At 41.2% G+C, this 23,572-nt stretch overlaps 2 protein-coding genes across 4 annotated transcripts in view; one reads left to right on the forward strand and one right to left on the reverse strand.

Annotated features, from left to right (window-relative positions):
* RAB2B (RAB2B, member RAS oncogene family) overlaps positions 1-9,047 on the reverse strand; it is a 17,162-nt gene extending 8,115 nt beyond the window's left edge. The window contains exons 1-3 of one of the 2 annotated variants that reach the window (XM_007104804.2): positions 8,683-9,047; positions 8,331-8,402; positions 5,877-5,944 (exon numbers count right to left, since the gene is read on the reverse strand). In XM_007104804.2, coding sequence (XP_007104866.1) covers positions 5,877-5,944; positions 8,331-8,402; positions 8,683-8,728 — 186 coding nt within the window. In that variant the 5' untranslated portion in view covers positions 8,729-9,047. The remainder of the gene's footprint in view (positions 1-5,876; positions 5,945-8,330; positions 8,403-8,682) is intronic. The other variant, XM_028495600.2, reaches the window with a different exon arrangement.
* A 3-nt stretch (positions 9,048-9,050) lies between these two features.
* TOX4 (TOX high mobility group box family member 4) lies at positions 9,051-23,545 on the forward strand. Of its 2 annotated transcripts, none has more exons than XM_007104806.2 (9): positions 9,051-9,140; positions 9,352-9,420; positions 16,199-16,441; positions 17,323-17,583; positions 17,926-18,156; positions 19,574-19,654; positions 20,029-20,772; positions 21,725-21,888; positions 22,750-23,545. In XM_007104806.2, exons 1-9 carry the CDS (start codon positions 9,135-9,137, stop codon positions 22,808-22,810), a joined length of 1,860 nt encoding a protein of 619 aa, XP_007104868.1. In that variant the 5' UTR covers positions 9,051-9,134; the 3' UTR covers positions 22,811-23,545. The 2 variants fall into 2 exon arrangements, with proteins under 2 accessions (XP_007104868.1, XP_028351402.1); XM_028495601.2 differs by having other exon boundaries at positions 9,092-9,155.
* The last annotated feature ends 27 nt before the right edge of the window (positions 23,546-23,572 follow it).

Here is a 23,572-nt window from a genome sequence, read left to right on the forward strand (position 1 = left end):
ACAGTGAGAGGCGCGCGTACCGCAAAAAAAAAAAAAAAAAGAAAAAAAAAAAAGATAGGAAAACTAAGATGTGGACATAGGAAAATAAATAGCTTTTTCATAGTATAATAACAGTAATGATACTAATTATATAACAAATGGGAAAAATTAGGCTCAAAGGCCAGTTCAGTAACTGGCCAAAAGTTATAAACTCTATATATGTTAAATCCATAATTTAAACTTAAGAGCTTAAGCCGCATAGGACAGGAAGATCAGTCGGGTGCTTTGTGACCACCTAGAGGGGTGGAATAGGGAGGGTGGGAGGGAGGGAGACGCAAGAGGGAAGAGATATTGGGATATATGTATATGTATAACTGATTCATTTTGTTATAAAGCAGAAACTAACACACCACTGTAAAGCAATTATACTCCAATAAAGAGGTTTAAAATATAAATAAATAGGGCTTCCCTGGTGGCGCAGTGGTTGAGAGTCCGCCTGCCAACGCAGGGGACACGGGTTCGTGCCCCGGTCTGGGAGGATCCCACATGCCGCAGAGCGGCTGGGCCGGTGAGCCAAGGCTGCTGAGCCTGTGCGTCTGGAGCCTGTGCTCCGCAACGGGAGAGGCCACAACAGTGAGAGGCCCGCGTACCGCAATAAATAAATAAATAAATAAATAAACAAACAAACTTAGGAGCTTAGTACTTCATAGCACAAGTTTGTTTTCTTAGACATTATTTCATATAACCTAAACCCAGCTTTGAAGGTGAGAAGAGTGTTCCATTACACTAATTCTAAGGTTACTTTTCCAACAATACAAGAATTTCTTACTATAAGAATCATACAAATGGGACCTCCCTGGTGGTCCAGTGGTAAGGAATCCACCTTCCAATGCAGGGGACATGGGTCCGATTCCTGGTCGGGGAAATAAGATCCCACATGCTGTGGGGCAACTAAGTCCATGCACCTCAACAAGAGACCCTGTGTGCCGCAAACTACAGAGCCCACATGCCCTGGAGCCCACGCACCACAACTAGAGAAAGAAAACCTGCAGGCCACAACCAGAGAGAAGCCCGCACGCCACAACAAAAGATCCCGCGTGCTGCAATGAAGATCCCTCATGTCACAACTAAGACCCGACACAGCCAAAAATAAATAATAAATATAAACATATATATTAAAAAAAAGGAGGGCTTCCCTGGTGGCGCAGTGGTTGGGAGTCCGCCTGCCGATGCAGGGGACATGAGTTCGTGCCCCGGTCTGGGAGGATCCTACATGCCGCGGAGTGGCTGGGCCCATGAGCCATGGCCGCTGAGCCTGCGCGTCCGGAGCCTGTGCTCCGCGACGGGACAGGCCACAGCAGTGAGGGGCCATGTACCACCAAAAAAAAAAGGAATCATACAAATGTTTTAATGAGTTGCATACCTATTAGAACATCAAAATCCAAAATTAATTCTAAAGAAGTTTGTTGGTAATATTAACAAAACTTTAAGATTTAAAACATGCTTTTTCCCTCCAAGAGCTCACTTAAATTTTATTTATCCTCTAGTGGTTTTATGTCTTAAATTATTTGATTCCTGTTTTGCTTTTATCTTACTTTTTCTCGTCTTCTGCTATGGTTGAAAGCTTCCTTCCTTGTGGCCTTCTAGGAACTAAAAGGGAAAGTCTGAGGGAGGCCTGTGTTATGGTTGAATCATATGGCAGCATTTAACTTTAGCAGATGAAAATACTTCCAGTGGGCCATCAGAAACGCTTTTTAAAATCAAATCACTTTAAATCTCAAATAAACAATCTAACCGTACACTTAAAACAACTAGAGAAAGAAGAACAAAGAAAACCCAAAGTCAGTAGAAGGAAAGAAATCATAAAAATCAGAGCAGAAATAAATGAAATAGAAACAAAGAAAACAATAGCAAAGATCAATAAAACTAAAAGCTGGTTTTTTAAGAAGATAAACAAAATTGATAAACCATTAGCCAGACTCATAAAGAAAAAAATGGAGAGGACGCAAATCAATAAAATTAGAAATGAAAAAGGAGAAATCACAACTGATACTGCAGAAATACAAAGGATCATAAGAGACTATTACAAACGACTATATGCCAATAAAATGGACAACCATGAAGAAATGGACAAATTCTTGGAAAGGTACAATTTTCCAAGACTGAACCGGAAGGAATTAGAAAATATAAACAGACCTATCACAAGTAATAAAATTGAAACCATAATTAAAAATATTCCAACAAACAGGGCTTCCCTGGTGGTGCAGTGGTTGAGAATCTGCCTGCCAATGCAGGGGACACGGGTTTGAGCCTTGGTCTGGGAAGATCCCACGTCACGGAGCAACTAGGCCTGTGAACCACAACTACTGAGCCTGCACGTCTGCAGCCTGTGCTCCGCAACAAGAGAGGCGGCGATAGTGAGGGGCCCGTGCACCGCAATGAAGAGTGGCCCCCACTTGCTGCAACTAGAGAAAGCCCTCGCACAGAAACGAAGACCCAACACAGCCAAAAACAAATAAATAAATAAATTAAAGAGTTAAAAAAAATATATATATATATATATATATTCCAACAAACAAAAGTCCAGGACCAGATGGCTTCACAGGCAAATTCTATCAAACATTTAGAGAGAAGAGCTAACACCCATCCTTCTCAAACCCTTCCAAAAAATTGCAGAGGGAGAAACACTCCCAAATTCATTCTATGAAGCCACCATCACCCTGCTACCAAAACCAGAAAAAAATACCACAAAAAAAGAAAATTATAGACCAATATCACTGATGAACATAGATGCAAAAATCCTCATCAAAATACTAGCAAACAGAATTCAACAATACATTAAAAGGATCATACACCATGATCAAGTGGGATTTATCCCAGGGATGCAAGGATTCTTCAATATATAGCAAATCAATCAATGTGATACATCATATTAACAAATTAAGGAATAAAAACCATATGATCATCTCAATAGATGCAGAAAAAGCTTTTGACAGAATTCAACACCTACTTATGATAAACACTCTCCAGAAAATGGGCATAGAGGGAACCTACGTCAACATAATAAAGGCCACATATGACAAACCCACAGCAAGCATCGTACTCAATGGTGAAAAACTGAAAGCATTTCCACTAAGATCAGGAATAAGACAAGGATGCCCACTCTTGCCACTCCTATTCAACATAGTTTTGGAAGTCCTAGCCACGGCAATCAGAGAAAAAAAAGAAATAAAAGGAATACAAATTGGAAAAGAAGAAGTAAAACTGTCACTGTTTGCAGATGACATGATACTATACATAGAGAATCCTAAAGATGTCACCAGAAAACTACTAGAGCTAATCAATGAATAAACTGACACTGTTTGGAGATGACATGATACTGTACATAGAAAATCCTAAAGATGCCACTAGAAAACTACTAGAACTAATCAATGAATTTGGTAAGGTTGCAGGATACAAAATAAATGAACAGAAATCTCTGGCATTCCCACATACCAACAATGAAAAATCAGAAATAGAAATTAAGGAAACACTCCCATTTACCACTACAATAAAAAGAATAAAATACCTAGGAATAAACTGCCTAAGGAGGTGAAAGACTTGTACTCAGAAAACTATAAAACATTGATGAAAGAAATCAAAGATGACATAGACAGATGGACAGATATACCATGTTCTTGGATTGGAAGACTCAATATTGTGAAAATGCCTATACTACCCAAAGCAATCTACAGATTCAATGCAATCCCTATCAAACTACCAGTGGCATTCTTCACAGAATTAAAAAAAAAAATTTTACAATTCATATGGAAACACAAAAGACCTCCAATAGCCAAAGCAATCTTGAGAAAGAAAAATTGAGCTGGAGGAATCTGGCTTCCTGACTTCAAACTATACCACAAAGCTACAGTAATCAAGACAGTATGGTACTGGCACAAAAACAGAAATATAGATCAATGGTACAGGATAGAATGACCAGAGATAAATCCACGCACATATGGTAACCTAATTTACTACAAAGGAGGCAAGAACATACAATGGAGAGAAGACAGCCTCTTCAATAAGTGGTGCTGGGAAAACTGGACAACTACATGTAAAACAATGAAATCAGAACACTATACACAAAAATAAATTCAAAATGGATTAAAAACCTAAATGTAAGACCAGACACTATAAAACTCTTAGAGGAAAACATAGGAAAAACACTCTTTGACATAAACCACAGCAAGATCTTTTTGACCCACCTCCTAGAGTAAAGGAAATAAAAACAAAAATAAATAAATGGGACCTAATGAAACAAAAGCTTTTGCACAGCAAAGGAAACCATGAACAAGACAAAAAGACAACCCTCAGAATGGGAGAAAATGTTTGCAAATGAACAATAGACAAAGGATTAATCTCCAAAATATACAAACAGCTCATGGAGCTCAATATCAAAAAAACAAACAATCCAATTAAAAAACGGGTGGAAGACCTAAATAGACATTTCACCAAGGAAGACATACAGGGTTCCTTAAAAAACTAAAAATAGAACTACCATATGACCCAGCAATCCCACTACTGGGCAAATACCCTGAGAAAACCATAATTCAAAAAGAGACATGTCCCACAATGTTCACTGCAGCACTATTTACAATAACCAGGACATGGAACCAATCTAAATGTCCATCGACGGATGAATGGATAAAGAAGATATGGCACATGTATACAATGGAATATTACTCAGCCATAAAAAGAAATGAAATTGAGTTATTTGTAGTGAGGTGGATGGACCTAGAGTCTGTCACACAGAGTGAAGTAAGTCAGAAAGAGAAGAACAAATACTGAATGCTAACACGTATATACGGAATCTAAAAAAAAAAAATTGGTACTGATGAAACTAGTTGCAGGGCAGGAATAAAGGTGTAGACATAGAGAATGGACTTGAGGACACAGGGAGTGGGAAGGGTAAGCTGGGACGAAGTGAGAGAGTAGCATTGACATATATACACTACCAAATGTAAAACAGCTAGTGGGAAGCAGCCGCATAGAACAGGGAGATCAGCTCAGTGCTTTGTGATGACCTAAAGGGGTGGGATAGGGAGGGTGGGAGGGAGATGTAAGAGGGCGTATGCATATGGCTGATTCACTTTGGTGTACAATAGAATCTAACACAGTATTGTGAAGCAATTATACTCCAATAAAGATCTATTTTAAAAAAAATCAAATCACTTTACTTCTTAATCTCAATCCAAGTTCCTGAACCAGTTTGTGAGCCAATAAGCTAGAAAGAGTAAGCAGTTCAATTTGGGTTGGTCTGCATCAGTCTGAGGTATCTTTGTCCCTCCCCAGTAAAAAAAAATATCTGAAGCAGCAAAGAATTAAGATGGAGATAAAGAGAATTAACAGCTTTCTAATCTCCCCCAAATGGAAGCATCAGATTATATATAGTTTCAAGATATATAATCCATTCCTACAAAGTCAGATAGGCTCATTTCCAAAGAATCAAAATGCATTCCAAAGTAAAATACAAATGAATTTGGGATTTTTTTTTTTTTTTTGGCCGTGCCACGTGGCTTGTGGGATCTTAGTTCCCTGATCAGGGATTGAATCTGGGCCCTTGCAGTGAAAGCACAGAGTCCTAACCACTGGACTGCCAGGGAATTCCCGAATTTGGGATTATTTAATCAATATTTTTACTAGAGCAAACTCATATATTATTTGGGTAATTTAAAACAAAAAGATATGGCATTCAGAGTTTGTAACTGTAACAGATGGAAGTGAAAGCTTCCCTATCTCTTTGATTTCACTCTTCTACTACTCTGATCTCCACCATTAGCCCCACCATCACAGACCTTTGCCCCTGCATCAGCCTTTACTGTTATATTCAGGACTAAAGTATTTTTGTTTCCTCTCACCGTATCCCAGATTTGCAGTTTGATTTGTTTTCCATCAATGTTGACCATACGGGCCCCAAACTCCACACCTGTCAGTAAAAACCGAGAGAAAGAATGAACAACAGCCATGTTGAATGAGAGGTTCATGCTTTTCCTCAATGTGCTAAAGACTCATCCTCTGTCTGCACTTAGTACCACTAAGCACATTACAGCTGCCTATTTGCTCCAATTCATTTTGTGCTCCTTGAAGTTTTACTTACCTTCTAGAATTAAAAACTGTGCTCTAGAGAATGACCTTGGAAATATAACCAAAAAGCAGATATGGGGATAAAACTAATTAAGAAATCAAGGAAAAGGTGAATAAATTTTTAGCATTATTATTTAATGCTTAAATGTTATTAGGTATTGTTTAATTTTGTAACTTTTTAAAAAACTTCTAAAATTTTTGAAAATATTTCCTAATATTTTCTCAAAGTCACTCTATAGTCCTCTATATGAAACAATATTTATTTTTGCAATTCTAGAATTTTTGTTTTAGAAAAGCACCTATCTAAGAAGTAGGTTCTCAAGAATGAAACATTTCAGGTCTCCAATAATTCCCAGAGTTCACTGGAAAACAGCCTTCCTCCTAGGAGTTTGGAAACAGTCTGATAAAGATTTTGGTTTACCTGGCGTTCAGCTTCTTTCAAGGTAATGTCAGGACAAAACTTAAAAATTGAAGATTACTTACATTAAAATTACTTGATGATAAGTCAAACAATTTGTCCTATTTTCTATTTTTATACAGTACTTTACTCCAGGACTTCTGATTTCCAAGTAAGAAAGAGCACTAATCTAGCTTCTGCTATTCAGTGGCCCCAGGCACAATGTGACCAGAACCTCAACTCTAAAGTTCTGCAGTCAATAAGACAAATTTAAAAATTGCTTCTTACTACTCTGGACTGCTTCATCAAGAATAGTGATAGTTATTAAAAAAAAAAAGTCACTAATTTTCTTTTCTTTCTGGACAAGAATGGAATTTCAATGGGGAAGAATTAAAAAATAACACTTTTGTCCCCTTTTATGCAACTTCCTCTAATTAAACAGAAACCTTCATATTTTGCACATATTTTCTATCTAACTGCCTTGTTTATCTTGGTACAGAAAACTGAATTCAGAAAGAAACACAGCCTATATTGGACTCTGGGGAAAACTTGATCACTTCATTCCTCTGTTTTGAAACTTGTCATTTGCTCCCATTACCTTCAGGTGTTTCAAAATTTCATCCCTAATATATTCTTTAGCCTTATTTCTTCCCACTCTCCACTTTAAATTCTATGCTCCAACCATATTAAATTACTTTCAGTTCTCCAAATGTAGCATGATCTCTGTTATTCCTGAGCCTTTGCACATGTTATTCCTTCTTGCCCTGATCACTTTTCCCTCATCTCTACAACCCCTTTGCTTGGCAAACTCCTGCTCATTCTTCCATTTTCAGCCTCTCTTGATAGAGGTGGTACCTCTTTTCCCCTTTTGCAGTTGAAATTTACTTGTCATTATCTGCCCCCAGCCCCACCTCCTACACTGGAGCTTTCAACGTAGGCACAGTGTTTGCCTTGTTAAGCACTGTATCACTAGCACCTAGCACAGAGTGGTTGTGCACTTAGTATTCATTTGCAAAAATATTTTCCTGTTGATACCATCCTCTAAATCCTTTTCTAACCTCATTAGGTATTTCTGAATAAGTCCTTTGGGATCAGTAGTAACTTAGACTTCCATAAGGTGGGACTTGGAAGTGGCAATATAGTAAGAATGGGAGCTAGGGATTTTATTCTGAAACTGCATCTGCATGGCAAGAAGACTAGTTTTACACATATATGGGGGGGGGGGCTGGAGTTATGTAGATTATGGAGAAGGGGTTGTTAAAGCCCCAGCAGGCCATGCCTTATCACAAATGTGTGGAAGATGTTCATACTTCCCAGGATCCAGTGTGTCTCTGAACTCTATCATACTCTTTTCTTTAAAACAAAAGTTATTAGTTCCATGTACCTTTTAATTCTAAGTCTGGGATGGCTCTTCAATTTGCTTCCTTCTTTCCAACACACACACAAAATCTATATAGTAGTGATTACTTTGAAAAAACACATGTGAGGTTTGCACTAATTTACCGCAAAGCAAGGTGAGTTTTTGAATAGTTATGTTTCCGTGGGATTTTCCACAGGCATACAAATTGCATTTGGAAAAACAAATCCTACAGCAACTAATCCATACCTCACGCTCATCTCTAAATTTAAAGTTACCTTTCAATTACTTACTCCCCATTACACTACTCCCCATTTATCAGCATTTGATTAGTCACACTTCACTAAACATAACTTTAGATTAGTTCAAAAATAGGGAGAGGTAACTTTTTACTTCGAACACCAAAGGCTGCTAACTTTCCACTGTAGCTAGCCATATTTCATAACCTATTGTAGGACAGATACATGCACTTACCTATTGTGAGGTCGTGGACAGGCTGGAACCTCTTGTCTGTAAACTGTAGGAGGAGACATGACTTCCCCACACCTGAAAGAAGAGGACGCGCGTTCTAGGAGTTACGCCGCCCGGGAACAGTCCAGCGTCGAGACGTCCGGGACTCGGGAATGGGAGCAGGGAGCCCGGAACCCCGAGCCCGGAGCCCGGAGCCCCGAGCCCCGAGCCCCGAGCCCCGAGCCCCGCCCCCGGTCGCCCGCCCCGCCCCCGCTTCACTTAATCGCCCAGCCCACTGAATGAGCCCCGCCCCCAAAACCCGAATTCAGTGCTTCGAATCCCCGCCCCAGCTTGAGGGCTGTCGCCCGCGGGTTACCTGTGTCCCCGATGATGATGTACTTGAAGAGATAAGCATAAGTCATGGTCCCGTTTCCTCTGGATTCCGGGTCCGCCCGACTTCTACAGCCCCTTACCTCCGGCCTCTCTAGCCACTCAATCTATCGACCTCCGGCCCCTCTAGCCCAGATCACGTCTCTATTGCTCTCCCTCGAAATCCCCTTTCGGTCGGAGCGACGGTAATACCCAGCTACCACCTCCAGGGACGCCTGTTAACACTCCTACCTGCCATTATCCTACCAAGCTCCAGGGGGCGATAGCTAGCCTTTCAGTGCTCTCAGGCCTTCCCGGGCTGACTCGCAACAGCCCCACGGAGCTCCTTCCAATCAGCGGAGAGCGACGCACGTCGTTGCGGAAGTGACGGCAGTTCCGTGTCCAGTGCGGCGGTGGGAGCGATGAGGACACTGAGACCGTGGTAGGCGTTGTGTGAAGATGGAGGTAGGCTCCTCAGAGGTTAGAAGGCTGGCGAAAGAGTGCGGCTAACGGGGTTGAAGCAGAGGCGGGAAGCCGGGCGGAGAGGATGCTGACGGGAGGGGAGAGAGAGAGGGGTTTGGGGAGTGTTGTCATAATATCGGGGTCAGAATCTGTCGCTCCGAGCTAACTCCTTGCTTCCCCTAACTTATCCACGCGGCTTTCTTTTGGTTTCCAGTTTCCCGGAGGAAATGACAATTACCTGACGATCACAGGGCCCTCGCACCCCTTCCTGTCAGGGGCCGAGGTGAGCACGAGCTGCCGACGCTGCGGGGGGAGGGCGTGAGGCAGCGGCGGGGCCGGGTGGTGGGGAGGAGAGCGCGGACGCCAGGGGCCGGGTGTTGGGAACGGGGGGCCGCGATTGAGAAAAGTGGCAGCTGCCTCCACAGGCTATGAGGACTATGGGGAAGGCCCGGGAAGCTGCTGTCATCAGAAAAGCAGGACGTTGGAAAAGAGCGAACCTGTTTCAGACTGATTCTGGATTGGAATACAGAGTGGAATTGTCTCCTTTTGTGGGGGAGAAATAACTACAATAATCTTGGGAGATCGCAGTGGGGAGAAAATGTTTAAGCCAAAGAAATTTGAGAGAGGGAAGGAATTTACCTAACAGTGGTTAACTGTGTAATGTGTTCATTCTTAAAACATACTCTGTTGAAGGGGTCTTTGTTTCATTTAAATTTCCTACCCAGTGATTTTTGGAAAAGTTAATAGTTATGTTTACTTACATGGTGTTAGCTTGTTTTGCTGGTGACAGGATGAAAGGAAATAGTTGCCAGAAAACATGAAGGGAGTTGAGTAGACCATGCATTTCTTTTTTTTTAAATAAATTTATTTATTTTACTTATTTTTGGCTGCGTTGGGTTTTCGTTGCTGCGTACAGGCTTTCTCTAGTTGCGGCGAGCGGGGCTACTCTTCTTTGCGGTCCACGGGCTTCTCATTGCGGTGGCCTTTCTTGATGTGGAGCACGGGCTCTAGGGTGTACGGGCTTCAGTAGTTGTGGCGCGCGGTCTTCAGTAGTTGTGGCTCGCGGGCTCTAGAGCGCAGGCTCAGTAGTTGTGGCGCACGGGCTCAGTAGTTGTGGCGCACGGGCTTAGTTGCTCCGCGGCACGTGGGATCTTCCCGGACCAGGGCTCGAACCCGTGTCCCCTGCATTGGCAGGCAGATACTCAACCACTACGCCACCAGGGAAGTCCCTAGACCATGCATTTCTGTTTGCCAGTGACTCAGAGTTTGGACAGGTTACTTCACCCTAGTATGTCACAGTTTCCCCAGCTGTCAGATGGCTGAAATAATAGTTTCTTAAAATGGTGTGAAGTAGAAGTAACGATCATGGTGAGGTCCTTTAGTATTCGTGGAAAAGTTTTAGTTGAAATATTGTCATAAGTGTGTATCATTTGCTTAGGCAAGGCAAAAGCGTAAGATGGAACAGAAAAAGAAATTTTTCGGTCTTTGAGAAACTGAAGTCTTGAACTTTTTACTATCTTTTGAGGATTTTAGTTTTTTTAAAAACGTTGTGTAAACCATTTGCATCAGTGTTTTGTATCTAGAATTATCAATTGCTGTTGAATGAACTTATAACACAATTTAATGTTTTCATGGATGAGAATTAGATTGGCAAGGAGCATTTGCTGCTTTTTTAAAACTGCTTTATCGTGATTACTATTCATTATTATTCTCCTAAGCCGGGGAAAGTGTGAATCAAATAAGCAGCAAATTTATAAACAATGTAAAACAAAAATCTGTTTGATGCTTTGCAGTCTCCTTGCTAGTTTCTTCTGAGTGATATCTCCATGGTTTAATTTCATTGTTTGGAGTGCTGTAAATTTCACACTGGTCTCATCCACATGAAAACGCATCATTGCCAATTTCTTCTGAATCAGGTCTCCACAATTTTAATTTCTTTTTATTTATTTATTTATTTATTTTTTTATGGCTGCGTTGTGTCTTCATTGCTGCGCGAGAGCTTTCTCTAGTTGCAGAGCTTTCTCTAGTTGCAGCAAGGGGGGGCCTACTCTTTCTCCAGTTGCGACGAGCCGGGCTACTCTTTGTTGCAGTGCTGGGCTTCTCTTGTTGTGGAGCACGGGCGCTAGGCGTGCAGGCTTAGTAGTTGTGGCTCGCGGGCTCTAGAACACAGGCTCAGTAGTTGTGGTGCACGGGCTTAGTTGCTCTGCAGCATGTGGGATCTTCCGGACCAGGGCTCAAACCCGTGTCCCCTGCATTGGCAGGCGGATTCTTAACCACTGTGCCACCAGGGAAGTCCTTAAATTTCTTTATTTATAGTGTTGTAAATTTCACACTGGGCTCATCAAGAAGCTTTCCGGGTTTGAGTCTATCCTTTGTTTGGGCTTAGTTGCTCTGCAGCATGTGGGATCTTCCGGACCAGGGCTCAAACCCGTGTCCCCTGCATTGGCAGGCGGATTCTTAACCACTGTGCCACCAGGGAAGTCCTTAAATTTCTTTATTTATAGTGTTGTAAATTTCACACTGGGCTCATCAAGAAGCTTTCCGGGTTTGAGTCTATCCTTTGTTTTTGCTTTTATGACTTTAGGAAATGTTTTTAAAAACTATTTTGCCAAGAAGCTCATAACTAAATTTCAGGGATTCCTTTAGCCTAGAGCCCTGTCCGTGTTAACATTTCTCCTTGTCATTACAACTTCACCTTTCTTTCCCCTCGTTTGTTTGGTTTTGTTGTTGTCGTTGCAGTTTTTTTGTTGTTGTTTTTCCTTTATTTCAATTGGTTTGTGGGTTTTGTTGTTTCTGGTCTTACTGTGAGCCACCCCAAATATGTCTTAGAACTAGATAAAGGTAATTTTAAAAAAATATTTTCTTTTAGAAGAGTAAGTTTTAGAGTTTTCTTGCAAGAAAAAGAAATGTCCACAAAAGTACTAACCATAAAAAAGTTGAAAAATTGGACTTCATCGAAATTAAGAAATTTTTTTTTTTTGGTTGCACCATGCGGCTTGTGGGATCTTAGTTCCCTGACCAGGGATCAAACCTGGCCCTGGCAGTGAGAGCACCGAGTCCCAACCACTGGAGTGCCAGGGAATTCCCGAAATTCGCAGACTGGGAGAAGATATTTTAATACGTGTATCTGGCTCATATTCAGAATATATTCAAATACTTCTGCAGAATAAAATAAAGAATCCCATTTTTAAATGGGCAAAAGATTTAAACTCACACCTCAGGGCTTCCCTGGTGGCGCAGTGGTTAAGAATCTGTCTGCCAGTGCAGGGGACACGGGTTCGAACCTGGTCCGGGAAGATCCCACATGCCATGGAGCAACTAAGCCCATGCGCCACAACTACCGAGCCTGTGCTCTAAAGCCCGTGAGCCACAACTACTGAGCCCGCGTGCTGCATCTACTGAAGCCCACGTGCCTAGGGCCCGTGCTCTGCAACAAGAGAAGCCACCGCAATGAGAAGCATGCGCACCGCAACGAAGACCCAACGTGGCCAAAAATAAATAAATAAATTTAAAAAAATAAAATAAATAAACTTGCACCTCACAAGAAAGGATATCCAAATTGCCATTAGGCATATGAAAAAGTGTCATCGTCATCGTCACTCATCAGGGAAATGCCAATTAAAATCACAATGAGATACCATTTCACACCCATCAGAATGTTGAAAATTTAAAAGACTGACAATTCAGGAGTTGGCAAGGATATAGACAACTCTTAATCATTGCTCTTAATCATTAATTGATTCAGCCTCTTTGGAAAACTAGCAGTATCTACTAAAGATAAACATATACCTACCCTGTGACCTGGTAATTCCACTCCTTGATATATACGTAAGAGAAATGAGGGCATATACTAACCGAAACATGTTCACAGCAACTTTATTTATATAGCTAAACAGTGGAAACAAAACCAGATGTCTATAAACTGATACATTTGTTAAAAAGAATACAACACAGCAATAAAAAAGAATGAACTACTAATAAATGCAACCTGGGTGATCTCAAAAATATATTGCTGAGTAAAAGAAGCCAGACAAAAAAGGGTAGACACTATAATAGTTCTTTTTTGGGGGGGTGGGGGGACAGCACACCTCACAGCATGCGGGATCTTAGTTCCCTGAGCAGGGATCAAACCCGTGCGTCCTGCAGTGGAAGTGTGGACTCTTAACCACTGGACTGCCAAGGAAGTCCCCATGAGTTCATTTTTTAATGAAGATCAAGAATAGACAACACTAAACTATGCTGATAGAGATCAGAATACTGCTACCTGTTGTGGAAGGGAGGGAGTATTGACTAGCAAGGAGCATGAGAAAATCTTTTAGAGTGATGGAAATGTTCTGTATCTTTATCTGGGTGGTAGTTAATTGGGTGTTTATGAATGTAAAAATTTATTGGGCCATACACTTAAAATTCATGTGCTTTACATGAGTTATGCCTCAGTAAAATAAGAAATAATAATTATTTTTTAAAAGTACGTGTCCAGGGCTTCCCTGGTGGCGCAGTGGTTGAGAGTCCGCCTGCCGATGCAGGGGACACGGGTTCGTGCCCCGGTCCGGGAAGATCCCACATGCCGCGGAGCGGCTGGGCCCGTGAGCCATGGCCGCTGAGCCTGCACGTCCATGGCCACTGAGCCTGCACGCCCGGAGCCTGTGCTCCAAAAGGGGAGGGCCCACAGCAGTGGGGGCCCTGTGTCCCCCAAAAAAAAAAAAAAAAGATTTAGAGTGGATCTCTATTCTGGTATGTGTGTGGTTTACCTTTCTGTATTCTTGATCATTGCCATTATTTTACTCTTCTTTTTTAAAGGAAGAAACAAAGAAATAAAATTTAAAAAAACACCATTAAAGCCACAGATACTGAATAACAAAGCTGTTTCCACATTCCGGGGGGTGGTACATAGAAAGAATGTCTTGTTAATTGGTTACAATGGAATCTCTACAATGTCTGGTTTTTTAGTGTAGTCCATGAGAGCGCTCCAGATAGTTTATGAGGGCTAGTCCTTTGCAGAACACTGGTCTCGTTTTGGATATGAGTTTTTATTCTTTTTCAGTTCTCATTAATAGTATCATTTTCATATCTTGGCAGAGTTGCTTTTTTATGTTATGGTAAGCAGAATAGGATAGTCATTTTTTGCTGTATCTTCTTAAAAAATTGTACACCACTATTATGCAACTATTAATCTAGTACAGTAAATGTTTCCCCAGGTCCTTTTTCCTGCCCCTGTAACTTTTGTTTGTTTGCATGAGAATTTGGTAAAAATCTTTGTACTCTTCTTCCTGAAAAATGCACACATGAACTTAAACTGAAATCTCAGAAAAAAATCATGGACCTGAAGTTAACAACTTCCACACAATAACAAAAATGAGTTGTGTACTGAGAAAAGTTCAGTTACTGGGGAGAGTTTTAGTTTTTCCTGAAGAATTGTCTGCTCCCGTGCTCTTTATGTATGCTCCTCTCATGTTATATCACATATTTTTACCATGCTAAGTAAAATAGTAAGGCTCTTGGAGGAGGAAAATATGGAAATGAAGCTATATACATATCTTTTTGTCGTTTAGGAAACCTCTCAGTGTGATGTGATTTCAAAGAAATCGAGCATTTCACAGACATACTCTTTCTCCCTAGTTTTACTAGCTGAAAATATTTTTTGTAGCAAAATTTAAAAACGGTGATGTTAGTGAGACCCTTTCTGGGTTTGGAAAAACCTTGAGGAATTCCTAAAGAATGCTTAATCATGAAAAAAAACCCCAAAACTGTGGGTACCTATTTAATTTGATCTGAATCAGTTGGTATTTACTGTGCCATGTGACAAGGTTGATAGAATTTAAAGTTTCTAAAATTCCAGCAATCTGTGGTAATTGGTTGGGGCAGGTGGCAAGTTAATAATAATTAGGATATTAACATTATCACTAAGCAGTTATATATATCAGGCCATGTGATAAAGTTTTGTGTACTAAATCCCATAAATCCTCATAATAACCATATAAGGAGATTACCATTACAAGTCCCATTTTATAGATGAGGAAAATCCATTCAAGGTCATATAGTAAGTGGCAGAGAAGGAACTTGAACCCAGATCTCTGTGACACCAAAGTCTCTTGCATTATTAATGCTCTCTTGCTGCAGATGCTGCCATTTTAGTTTTTTAGTGTCAAAAGGAACCATAGCATTTAATGTATCTTAGGTCAGACATTGGTCTGTTAGCTCCGTGAATTGTGGCCTCATTCAGAATAGAAATAGTATATTATTATTTTAGTTGGGCTCAGAGGGAGGGACTGGGTCTTCAGCTGGAGTAATCTTTTTCTTCCTTTCTTGCAGAAAGGCTTGCTCAGAGCAAGACAGCAATGTGTTCAGGAACTGTTAGAGAACCAGTTTGCCCTCTGGCTATATCTCTTAATGAAGGTTTTTCTCCTCACTGTTATCCTTATCTTGGCATTGTTGGGTTTTCCAAAAATCTTGTACAAATGGAAATCTTATTGGTTGTTAGTGTCATGATTTCTAAAATGGAGAAGAGGTAGGAAACTCTTAAGTGCATACATTTTAGAGGGGCATAAAGTTCCCATGATCCTTTTAGGATCTGCTTCAAAGGAACCTAAAACAACAGTCAAAGTATAATTGTCTGGTTGACAATGAATTTCTGTGGTCTAACAGTTCAGGAGTAGTAAGTACGAAATAACTGCTATCTGTTAGAATCTTTAGAGAGATTTTAAGTATCGTAGCTAAACAGGTTATAAAGGTTGGGTTCCTACTAATGGTGCTGAAAGAATCATTCATTAGACCAATAGGCAAAATAGTTTAGGACAACCAAGATGGTAAAGGTAGAAAAGAGATAAAAGAATTGAAAATTGTGATTGATGTTGGCAGCCTTGTATGTGACATATGGCCAAGGATATGAGGAAGATTTATTTGTAAAATTAAATAGGTCCTAGGAAATTGATAACAGAAATGGGATCCAGGCCAAAAAGAGGTACACTGAGAATCTCCAGTACTCAGCCATGTTCTTCACTTAGCAGTATGCAGTTCCTCCTCTTCCCACTAAGTCTTTTTCCCTTTTTTCCTCCCTACAGACGTTCCATACACCAAGCCTGGGTGATGAAGAATTTGAAATCCCCCCTATCTCCTTGGATTCTGATCCCTCACTGGCTGTCTCAGATGTGGTTGGCCACTTTGATGACCTGGCAGACCCTTCCTCCTCTCAGGATGGCAGCTTTTCAGCCCAGTATGGGGTCCAGACATTGGACATGCCTGTGGGCATGACCCATGGCTTGATGGAGCAGGGCGGGGGGCTCCTGAGTGGGGGCTTGACCATGGTAAGGGACATTATCAGGCTCCAAGCTCATGGGCATGGTGTTAGGGGAGACATAAGTAACTCTATTCCCTGCTACACTTGGGTAGTACTTATTTTCCATTCTTCTGGCAAAAGGCTCACCAACAAAGACCTCGTTTCCCCTGAATAAGTGAGATTTATCATCTGAATCAATTTTACTTGAAAAATGGTTTAAAATTGTAAAATGTCCAGTGTTAACCCTGAAAGGGAAATGATTGGGATTTTTGAAAGGAAAGTTTTTTCCCTACTACTATGGCTTTCATATCCTAGGATTCAAGTGTGTGAGTGCGATTGCTGGCATGTTGAGGGATGTATTCAAAAAACTGTCTGAACCAAAAGTATTAATTGTGGATCAGTATGTGTTATAAATCACTGTATTTGGGCTTCTAGCACATCTCATTAGTAGCACATCTTCACAAACTGTACTTGATGCCAAACATCTCTAACATTGCCCTTATGCACTCTGATTTGCCTGTGTACTGCAACTTTAACAGCTGTTATTTAGGAGGGTACAGGGAGAAAGTTTTTCTTTCCCCTGTGTCATCACTGTCTCTAGATTACTGAATAACTTACTTGCTCTTTAAATTAACTTGTCCAACATTATGACTTCTTTGGTTATTTGTAGTTATTTTGGAATAGGCCTTTGAGTACAAAGAAGTGACTTAGTGCTCGATTTGTAATTAATGTACTTTATTAAAAAGCTTAATATGTTTTATATGTAGACAAATTATTTGATGTTTGTTTAAATGATGATACATTCTGGGTAAGCAGAGGGTTTATAAATTGTCTTGAATTCCGGTGGGGGGAAGGGAAGGGTAGTGTTTTTTATATTTAGTGTTTAATTAGTCCTTCTGCTTCTCTCAGGACTTGGATCATTCTATAGGAACTCAGTATAGCGCCAATCCACCTGTTACAATTGATGTACCAATGACAGACATGACATCTGGCTTGATGGGGCATAGCCAGTTGACCACCATTGATCAGTCAGAACTGAGTTCTCAACTTGGTTTGAGCTTAGGGGGTGGCACCATCCTGCCACCTGCCCAGTCACCTGAGGATCGTCTTTCAACCACACCTTCACCTACTAGTTCACTTCATGAGGATGGTGTTGAGGAATTCCGGAGGGTGAGGAATTCCCTGCCAAAATCAAATCTGCCATATTATTCTGGGATAAAACTCTTGACCTACAGATCCTACTAAGTATTCTTTACTCCTGCCCTGCTGTCTCCTCTGCTCTTTTCTGGGTATGGGGTCCTGCCTCTCTATTTATAGTTTATAATGGTCCTTCCAATCTCCATTCTTATTGGTCCTCACATACTTTACTGTCTTAATCCTATTGCCTCTACTTTTAGCATTTCTGAGAATTCCATTCATGTGACTAGTTTACCCCATATAAAAGTCCTTTTCTTTCAGTTCTCCCGACATGATACTTCTCTTCTTGTAATTCTCTCTCTTTTCCCCCCACAGCAACTTCCCAGCCAGAAGACAGTTGTGGTGGAAGCAGGGAAAAAGCAGAAGGCCCCAAAGAAGAGAAAAAAGAAAGATCCTAATGAACCTCAAAAACCAGTTTCAGCATATGCTTTATTCTTTCGTGACACACAGGCTGCCATCAAGGGACAGAATCCCAATGCCACTTTTGGGGAGGTTTCAAAAATTGTGGCTTCCATGTGGGACAGTCTTGGAGAGGAGCAAAAACAGGTGAGCAAATAACAAGGAACTAGTGGTTAGTGAATGTTCAAGTTTTAACTTTCTTATGTGTTCTTATTTCATATCAGCTCTTTGTTAATGGCATTCAAGATCATCCTTCGTCTTAAAAGTTGCAGCCATACACTGAATCCGAAATACCCATCTAAAAATTATAGGGAGTTCCCTGATGGTCCAGTGGCCAAGACTCCATGCTCCCAATGCAGGGGGCCCGGGTTCAGTCCCTGGTCAGGGAACTAGATCCCACATGCCACAACTAAGACCCGGTGCAGCCAAATAAATATTTAAATATTTAAAAAAAAAATAAATAAAAACAATTTTATTTTAAATTATTATAAAAAACACTGAATCTAACTTTCTATGCCCTTTTTTTTCTATCTGTAAAATTAGGCTATTCTTTGGTGAGTTGCATGCTGTAACTAACTCTAAAATCCACAGCCAAGTTTGAATTTTTTCATTGGCCTCATATAAACTTGAGAACTGTAGTTAATCTCCCTAAATTTAACCTGGATTAAACAAATAAAAATTGTGATATTACATAAATATAAGATACCGTTGAAATTGAAGATGGCTGTAATTATCATTATCCTACACTCCCCAGGTCTTCTTATTTCTTAACCACTTGACCACCAGGGAAGTCCCCAATTTATTATTTCTTATGATTCTGTAAACTGGTTGGGTGTTTTTCCTGGTGTTATTACCTGGGCTTATTCCTACAGTTGTACCCAAACAACAGCTGGTATGGCTTATCAAGATGACCTTGCTCCCGTGTCTGGCAGTTGGTGCTACCTTTTGGCTGAAATGCCTTGGTTCTCTTTCACATGGTTTCTCATCCTCCAAATAGGCTAGACTGGCTTCTTTACACTATGGCAGAGTTAGAGCAGTACTCCAAGAGAACAAAAACAGATGTCCCCAAGTTCTCTTTGTGTCAATTCAGCCACATTCTAATGGTTAAAGCAACTCACAGAGCTAGCCCAAATTCAAAGGAATGGGAAATAAGTTTCAGCTGTTGATGGAAGACTAGGTATGCGGCACAGGAAGAATTCTTGTGGCTACCATTGCAAACAGTTTAGCACATTCCTTAAGGGAAAGTATACTGGTTAGACACAATCCCAGACTAAGCAGACTACTTGTCTTATTGGGGGTCAGGATTTGTTTTGGTTACACAAGTGTGAGCAAGGGTTGCTGTTGGCTTTAGAAGTGTAGTTATTCTGCAAGCCTACTGTTGATTGGCTGGCTTTCAGATGCATGGTCACTGGAAAGTCTGCCATGGTGGCTGTCTTGATTACTAGCTTTCAGGAGTTGTCAATATTTAGACTGAGATGAATTGTCTTTCATTGATGAATAATGTAGGATTATCAGTCTTTACTAGAAGTTTGTGGACTTTCTAAACAGTCTGTCTTTCATGCAGGTATATAAGAGGAAAACTGAAGCTGCCAAGAAAGAGTATCTGAAGGCTCTGGCTGCTTATAAAGACAATCAAGAGTGTCAGGTAAGAAGACTGGGGTAGGTGGATATTTAAACCAATAAAAAGATTTTTAAAGCTGTATATTAGCAATTATAAGAAGTAAATACCACCAAAAACCTGTGGAACCTATTAATAGTATATATAGTATTAAAACCTCAAAAATATGTAACAGGTTTCCCATTTGTTTCCATCATAAACCTTGCCAAACAGTCTGAGTTTATTTTCACTGTTTACTTTAGCCAGGCAGACACATGGCTGCTCTTTTTTCTTTCTTTCTCTTCGTACCCCCCCCCGCCCCCCCAATCTGTGATGTATCTTTTCTTGGGAGGTGATTAGAGTGAGTATGTCCTGGGGAAGAGAATAAATCTCCTGATTTTTTTTTTTTGGTCTTCTTTTAGGCTACTGTGGAAACAGTGGAATTGGATCCAGCGCCCCCATCACAGACTCCTTCTCCACCTCCTGTGACTACTGCTGACCCAGCCTCTCCAGCAGCAGCCTCAACAGAGCCCCCTGCCCTGTCTCCTTCCATTGTTGTTAATTCCACTCTTTCATCCTATGTGGCAAACCAGGCATCTTCTGGGGCTGGGGGTCAGCCCAATATTACCAAGTTGATTATTACCAAACAGATGTTGCCCTCTTCTATTACTATGTCTCAAGGAGGGATGGTTACCGTTATCCCAGCCACAGTGGTGACCTCCCGGGGGATCCAACTAGGCCAAACCAGTACAGCTACTATCCAGCCTAGTCAGCAAGCCCAGATCGTCACTCGGTCAGTGCTGCAGGCAGCAGCTGCAGCTGCAGCTTCCATGCAACTGCCTCCGCCCCGACTACAACCCCCTCCGTTGCAGCAGATGCCTCAGCCCCCGACTCAGCAGCAAGTCGCCATTCTGCAGCAGCCTCCCCCGCTACAGGCCATGCAGCAACCCCCACCTCAGAAATTTCGAATCAATCTACAGCAGCAGCCGCCGCCACTGCAGGTCAAGCTTGTGCCTCCGCCCACTCTAAAAATGCAGACTACCTTGGTTCCACCACCTGTAGAAAGGAGTCCAGAGCGGCCTGTGAACAGCAGCCCTGAGACCCACACAGTGGAGGAAACCTCTCCTGAGACAATCTGTGAGATGATCACAGATGTAGTTCCTGAGGTGAGCCTCTGTTTTCAAGTATTTCCTCTAGACCAGTGAAAATGTATAAGCATTTTTGGTTGATCTAATAAAAGCAGGGGTTGCAACTAGCATTTAATGCCTGGCACAACTAGGCATATGAAATATCCTGTCAGTTTCCTGCAAGATACTCTGTAGTGTTCTTGGTGAGAAACATTAAGAGGGCCTCCTATCCTAGACAACCCCTTAACTAAGCAGAAGTAATACAGTAGTCAACTAAAGATATAGCCTAAGCATAGAGTTATTTTTCAGGTGTCTTACCCAAGGATCCAAAGCTTTGGAGATAAATCCTTCCATTTCTCCCAAACCTTGACTGCTTGGCTTGATGTTTTTAAGTAAGGGGATGGGTAGGGAATACAGGTAGAAAAATTCAACTGGTTAGTATCATTGAGTCTTTTCAGAAACAAACATGCCAATTTACCCTAGTTTTAACTTGTACCTGACCAGTAGGCATTTTGAAATATGGGTCTGTTTGTGACTGTAGCCCCACAATGAATGAAGCAAAGAAAAATACCTCCCCACCCCTGCAAAAACCAGGAAACTATTAATCTCTAAGTTTCCTTTTTGCTAATAGCACCACATTTTATCTTCTTAGTCTTCTTAGTTGAGGTGACCCAACCTCTACTCACATTCTATTGATTTGATATTTTGAGGAATATTATTTAACTGTAGAATAAAGTCAGTGATAGGTAAAATTAAGATTAAAACACTAGCAGTATGGCAGCATTCCCCTTATAGGAAGCATCTTCATGTCAATCTGCATGGCAAAATTCTAAAGCTGGATATAGAGAAGACCAAGAACTCACCTTCTTTTGGAACTGTACCCCCATGTGTGAGGGACTGTAACATCTGTTGCTCCATTGGATCCTAGAGTTAATTTGACTAGCTGGCTAGCTAGGTAAGTAGCAATCCAATCCATCTCTGCCTCTCACAGGTTGAGTCTCCTTCTCAAATGGATGTTGAATTGGTGAGTGGGTCTCCTGTGATGCTCTCACCCCAGCCTCGATGTGTGAGGTCCGGCTGCGAGAACCCTCCCGTTGTGAGTAAGGACTGGGACAATGAGTACTGCAGCAATGAGTGCGTGGTGAAACACTGCAGGTGAGCTTACAGTTCCCCTTCTTATAATTCAAGTATGACTAAATTAACTGTGTTGGAAAACACAGTAACCCTGAGCATATAATCAATACCACCTTACCTTAGGTAGAGTAGGTTGCTATATACATCTGATTGTAGAAGCTACTAGAGAAGTTCCCCTGCTTAAAAAAAGCTTACATTTGCCATGTAGATAAAGATGACATCATGAGCAGTTCACACTTTTCAGTTACATTACCTCTGTGTGTGCTCTTTAAAAATATCACACATCAAGAGGCTTCTCTGGTGGCGCAGTGGTTGAGAGTCCACCTGCCGATGCAGGGGACACGGGTTCGTGCCCCAGTCCAGGAGGATCCGACATGCCGCGGAGCGGCTGAGCCCGTGAGCCATGGCCGCTGAGCCTGTGCTCCGCGACGGGAGAGGCCACAGCACGGAGAGGCCCGCATACCACAAAAAAAAAAAAAAAAAAAAAAGACACATCAAGCTGTTGGTGACTGAATCTTAGTTTAGCTTATCTCCTTAGTGCAAATCAGACCTCTTAGGGAATTAGAATTTGAGAAGGAATGGATAGGTTTGAAGTAACACAATAAGGTGCTAAGTATAGGAGGAAAGGGAAGAAGTTCTGAAGATTTTGCCCATTTCCCCCATTTTCCTGAGATTGACCTACATCCATGAAACACGGCATTGGTATTTCCTATCTCAAATCCTCCAAAGTAAATTAGGATTGCCTGTACTTCTGACTTTTAGGCCCACTGCCCTTATATTCCTATTGGGTGATATCTGTCAACCTATTTGTTTAAGACAAAGTTTAAAAAGAATATATCTAGGCTGTAATTCTGAGTTTGTGTGTATCTTTTTCTTTCTTAGGGATGTCTTCTTGGCCTGGGTAGCCTCTAGAAACTCAAACACAGTAGTGTTTGTGAAATAGTCCTGTTCTCCAAGTCAGTGAAGACTTACCTGCTGGGAACATGTCCACCGAGCCTATTTTTAAAAGACAAGCTGGGCTTCTGGTAGTGCCTGATCTCAACCCATGATGATCCTTTACGTCCTTCACGTTTCTCCCCTTTCATCTCTCTTCTACAGGGGCCAGGCTATGGAGCAGGGCCATTGAGTTTGCTGGAATTGCTTTTTACTTTCACGTACAAGCAGAGATATCAGTGATAATAACAGAGGAAAGGGTGAAGGGCATATGAACAAGCAGAACATAGGGGTGGTGGTTAGGGGTGGGGAATTGTTTGAGGAAAACTTGTTGGTATAATTGTCATAGGACTTGCCTAAAATACTATTAAAATGATAGGATAATACTCAGCTTTGAGCCTAGGAGAAAACATCACTGTGTGCATCCATTTTAAAGGGGCTAAAAAAAGGCGGCATTAAAGGTTACCTCTTAAACAGGGAACTATTACTATCACATCTGCACATTCATTACTTTGAGAACAAAGGTTTTCAACATAGTAAGCACACTGGGCTGTAGAGAAAATAACATCACCTAGGAGCGTCTTTTATTTATTTCTCTGCAACAATATTTCTGTAGTCAATGCTCTTCCTTAGTTATCACAGTTTATGAGTGCAAAAGGCAGAACTCTACATCCTTAGTATAAGAAGTTTCACCAAAGTCTAAAGAAGTTGTGTTCAGTTGTGTTTGATGAAGTATCTTTTAAAAGATAGGCCAGAGGTGTTTTCACTTATA

This window comes from Physeter macrocephalus, chromosome 11 (genome assembly GCF_002837175.3).
Source record: "Physeter macrocephalus isolate SW-GA chromosome 11, ASM283717v5, whole genome shotgun sequence".
NCBI classification, from domain to species: Eukaryota; Metazoa; Chordata; class Mammalia; order Artiodactyla; family Physeteridae; genus Physeter; species Physeter macrocephalus.

Bases quoted from the DNA above. Each gene is read 5' to 3' on its own strand.
- TOX4 (XM_028495601.2), top strand. From the start codon at position 9,135: ATGGAGGTAGGCTCCTCAGAG. The intron at 9,421-16,198 runs GTGAGCACGAGC...TCCTCCCTACAG, and splicing joins CCTTCCTGTCAGGGGCCGAG to ACGTTCCATACACCAAGCCT. The intron at 18,157-19,573 runs GTGAGCAAATAA...TCTTTCATGCAG, and splicing joins TTGGAGAGGAGCAAAAACAG to GTATATAAGAGGAAAACTGA.